The sequence below is a fragment of the Mirounga leonina genome, unplaced genomic scaffold, assembly GCF_011800145.1.
Source record: "Mirounga leonina isolate KUSES-001 unplaced genomic scaffold, KU_Mleo_1.0 Mir_82, whole genome shotgun sequence".
Classification (NCBI taxonomy): Eukaryota; Metazoa; Chordata; class Mammalia; order Carnivora; family Phocidae; genus Mirounga; species Mirounga leonina.
In genome coordinates this window covers 30,237,914-30,242,194 of record NW_023270825.1, presented here as the reverse complement: position 1 = coordinate 30,242,194, position 4,281 = coordinate 30,237,914, and the positions used below count along the sequence as shown (strand labels likewise).

At 44.4% G+C, this 4,281-nt stretch overlaps 1 protein-coding gene across 1 annotated transcript; it reads right to left on the bottom strand.

Moving 5' to 3' along the window:
• Positions 1-1,543: 1,543 nt before the first annotated feature.
• ADAM20 (ADAM metallopeptidase domain 20) lies at positions 1,544-3,913 on the bottom strand. Its single transcript, XM_034993016.1, has one exon. The coding sequence runs from the start codon at positions 3,716-3,718 to the stop codon at positions 1,544-1,546; it is 2,175 nt and encodes a 724-aa protein (XP_034848907.1). The 5' UTR covers positions 3,719-3,913.
• Positions 3,914-4,281: the final 368 nt, after the last annotated feature.

Here is a 4,281-nt window from a genome sequence, read left to right as displayed (position 1 = left end):
TTGGTGTTCTCTAGCCCCACTGTGACTGTAAATAAATAGATTCAGCAATCCCAGCCTGGGAATGGTGACTAAACACTCAAGTGCTTTGGAGACAAGGACCTGAGTAATGACACAGGATTATCATCCAAAGCCAGCAGAATGCTATCTAAAGATGAAGGAAACTAGAATGGATAGTGGAGGAGAGAGACAATCAGTATCAATTTCGGCCCCAATGCCAAACACAATAGTAGTAGTAGGAACTGTGCTTCATCTCACTAACCTCCCTCTTACAAGGTACCCCACAGGCAGAGATGCCTATTAGAATTCTGGATGATCTGTTCCTAGAACATATATGGAAAAGCAGATCAGAGCAGTGCAAAGACTAGACTGTGGAATATCCAAATAGGCCACTTTGATTCTTCTTCAAGGAAAGTTTGCTGAGCAGCTACAGGGATTACAATCAGCAGAGAGCCTCCTGATGTCAGCTCTTTGGGACAGCCTCAGTTACAGGGAATTGTGGCCAACCTCTTGCCATTCCCAGGGCACTCCAGATACAGTGAATGAGAAAGGGAAAGTATGAAGACCAGGCCATTTTGGCCCAATTCAAGACAAATCTTTCAGGCAATATTTATTCCAGAGCTTGCTGCTAGGTTGGCCAAGGCTGCAATGCAGTACCATTTCTCATTTACACAACTGACTTCCTCACCTTTTCACAGTGGTTGGTCCCTATCAAAATCTTGCACTCTAAACTCTAACTCAGTGTCTGGAGAACTCAGACTATCACAATGAAATGACTCCTGAAAGCACTTGATAGCCCTAAGGCAAGGGGAACACTAGAAAGAAGGTGGGTTTATCAGAGTGCTGGTGATTCAAGGAGACCCTCTGCAGAGCAGGAACCTATAAGACCTATAAGGAGCACAAGTGACCAGCTGCTGGGCAGAACTCAGAGGAGGACCTGCTAACCTCAGAGCTACAAGTCAGACCTCTGAGGGTGTCAGTGACCAATTGGTGCTGGTACTTCTCAATAAGAATGAAGGGGCTTCTAAAGAGCCAAGAAAACTAGAGTCCAAAACCAAATATGGCTACCAGAGTGCACAGCCCCAGCCAAAATGACAGTGAGAGTAACTTTTAGACACAGGAAAGTAAACTCCCTTCTCCCCTCATCCATCATGCTAGGTTACTTCTACTGCCCCCCTTTAGGCACAGTTACCCTGAAGAGAACAGGAAAAACAGAAATGGGGTCTGCAGTGGCACATCCTCAAATACAAAGGTGGGAGGAGGTTTAGAACGGAGTGACATCAGCTTAAAAACGTCTCTCTGCTGTGTCTTTGCCCAGAAAATAAAGAGACAACCTCCAGGGGAAAAAAAATGAAGTTTTAATATGGCTTATACCACTGAAGAGTAAGAAAGTACATGCTAGAAATCCTTTGGTGTGGTATTAATGCTTATGATCCTGATATGAAGGATCCTTAAAGGATCCTTTTTCTTTAAACAGTGAGGCATGCCCTAATGTTTCTCTACTATTAAAAGAAGAACTGGGGATTTGTCTAATGAGGTAGGAGACTTAGCTTTCCTCTTCTTCCCTCCCTCTCTCTTTTTTTCGCTTACAAAGTACAAGAAGGCAAAATAAAATGAAAGCAGTAGAAGGAATAAGCCACAATAATGACAGGTAACCCAACATTGGCTTTGCTTCTACTACAGGCTTCCCAGGAGGTGGCCCGCTATCAATACTGCCTCCATGGCCCTTGTGCTTGCAGTAAGGAGGTGCCCATCCACGGTGGCAGTGGCAATGCTGTTTATTATTGCAGACTCCGTGCAGGTGGCAGGTCTCGTTAGTCTGACAGTCTCGTGGTGGATGGGTCATATTGACACACTTCTTGTGGATGCATATCTTTTCTGGACCACACACTGTGCCCTCTTTCACTTGACCAATATCAGGTATGGCCATCCCTAAATGATAATCAGTGCCCCAGCAAGTGGTGTCATTGAAGTGAAGCTGATGTACTGTAGAATGCTGGATCAGACTGGGAATCACTCGCACATTTTCACACTGCACTCTTCCACATAGAATATCAGGGACCTCACATTTTACGTATATTAGGTCTGTGATACCACAGTGACCAAATCGATTTCCTTGGGTGTTGATTTCTTTGTAGCAACTCTGAGATGCACCCCTTGCATCTTTGCCAAAAATCTCCCTGCACTGTTTGTCATGGTTATTACATCTCCCTTTATAGCAGTAGGCATCATCACCACAGGGAATCCCATCCTGTACATATACATCTTCTGGACACTGATGAAATGTCCCATTGCACCACTCTGGAAGGTCACATTCATTGATGTGATGTCTGCACAAAGTCCCTGATGGCATGAACTTGCAGTCTTTGCAACAAATTCCAAACGTACAAGTAGCTCCAGGCTTCAGAGTGCAGTTCAACAGACAACAGGGATCATTTACACACTGGTGTATGGTCCCACAATCACACTCCTCTCCTTCTTCAACCACTAGGTTCCCACAGTACTGTACCGTCAAGATATTCCCTGGATATGGAGGTGAGTGAATACATAATCCACTCGTGAGAGTGTTGTCCCAATACTGGGCATAACTGCAATTGCTGAACCGAGTTGTCACCCTGTGGGAAGGATACATTATGCACCACTGAAGCCCACACACACATTGTCCAGTATCATGAGACATACCCAAATTATGACCAAGTTCATGGGACACAGTAAGTGCAAAATTATACAGACTGTCTCCTTCAAACACATCAACTCCACAGTTAAAAGGACGCTGGCATATTCCTCCGACATAGGCAACTCCAAGTTTTACGCCAAAATATTTTTTTATGAAAAGATGGGCAGTATCATGATGCAGTCGTGCATCAAGACTGAGAAACTTCCAAATAGCAAAATCCTCCATAAGTTGTTCTATGTTATCGGAGGCAACTAGGTTTCTTTCACTCCAGATTTCAATCCCGGTCAAAATTACATCAACCTCCAAAGGGTAATATAAGATATCTATTATATTGACAACATCAAATACTTCACGCTGTACTACTGTCACATTACTTTCATAGTAAAGGAAGCGAAGATGGTCCACAACTACTACCAGCTCAAGAAAGCGCAAGTGGGTCCACCAGCCCATGTAAGAGCTTTGCATCAGAGTAGAATTATATGATGCCCTCAACTGCAAATGGCGTGCTATTTCCTCTTCTGTTAACCCACATCTCATAGGTGGGAATTGTGTATCATCACTGTCTATCTTATACACCAGGTGTTCAAATGTGGCAGAAAACCTCATTGGCTCAATTTCATAAGCAAGGTCATTAATCTGTAGCATTCCTCGAAAACCTCCAGAACAAGTACTGAGGGCAACCAGGGACTCAGGGATTCCTTCCACATAACCATGATAGTAGCAGTCATCAGGAACAAAAGGCTGATCTTGGTGGAGGGCATGCTGGTCCGTATAGGTGAATACCGGGAAGGGTTTGGAGACCGAGAGCTTCTTGACCCTAATGTGGACAATGTGTCTCTGGCCCCCAAACTGCAGGCTGTAGGAGAGCCAGCCTGGACCTTTTATACCTCTGCCCCTGCCAGTCACCTTCAAGGGGATCACCAATTCTGGGGAGAAGTGCTGGGAGGGCCTTGCCTGAGACTGGCCAGAAATGAACAGAGACATTCCTACCCCGAGTAGCAGAAGAGTGACCCTGGTGTGCACCAGGGCCTCACCCACTGCCATTATGGAGCTGTCATTATGGAGCCATCTGTCCAGGGCAGAAGAGGGCAGGGTGTGAGGCACTGCTGGTCTGGCTCCTCCCTCTGAGCTGCTTAGGGTGCAGAGCTGACCTTTATGGATCTGTGTTCTGGAAGAGGTGGACCATCAGAGTTGCAGTGCTGAAAGTGAAAATAAAGAAAAGAGCTAGGATGGGGTTGGTGGAATAGGGAGAGTGGGAGAGAGAGAGGAAGGTGAGGTAAAAGTGATTCTTCAATTGGAATGTGGCTAGAATTAATAAAATGCCCGAGATTGTCATATACATATATACATATACATATATATGCGTATATATACATATATATACACTATACATACATATACATATGTATATAGGCAGAGGGTGGGGGAAGGACAGGTTTCCAGAGGAAGAGATGAAGGAGGTTAGTCATAGATGGATAATGATTGAAACTAGATGGTGGATACAAAAAATTTATTAAATATTGTTTTCCAAACATGTAAATTGACATGAAATTTTCCATATTAAAAAGACTGACATCTGACTCCCAAATTGTTCCTCTTCCCAAAAA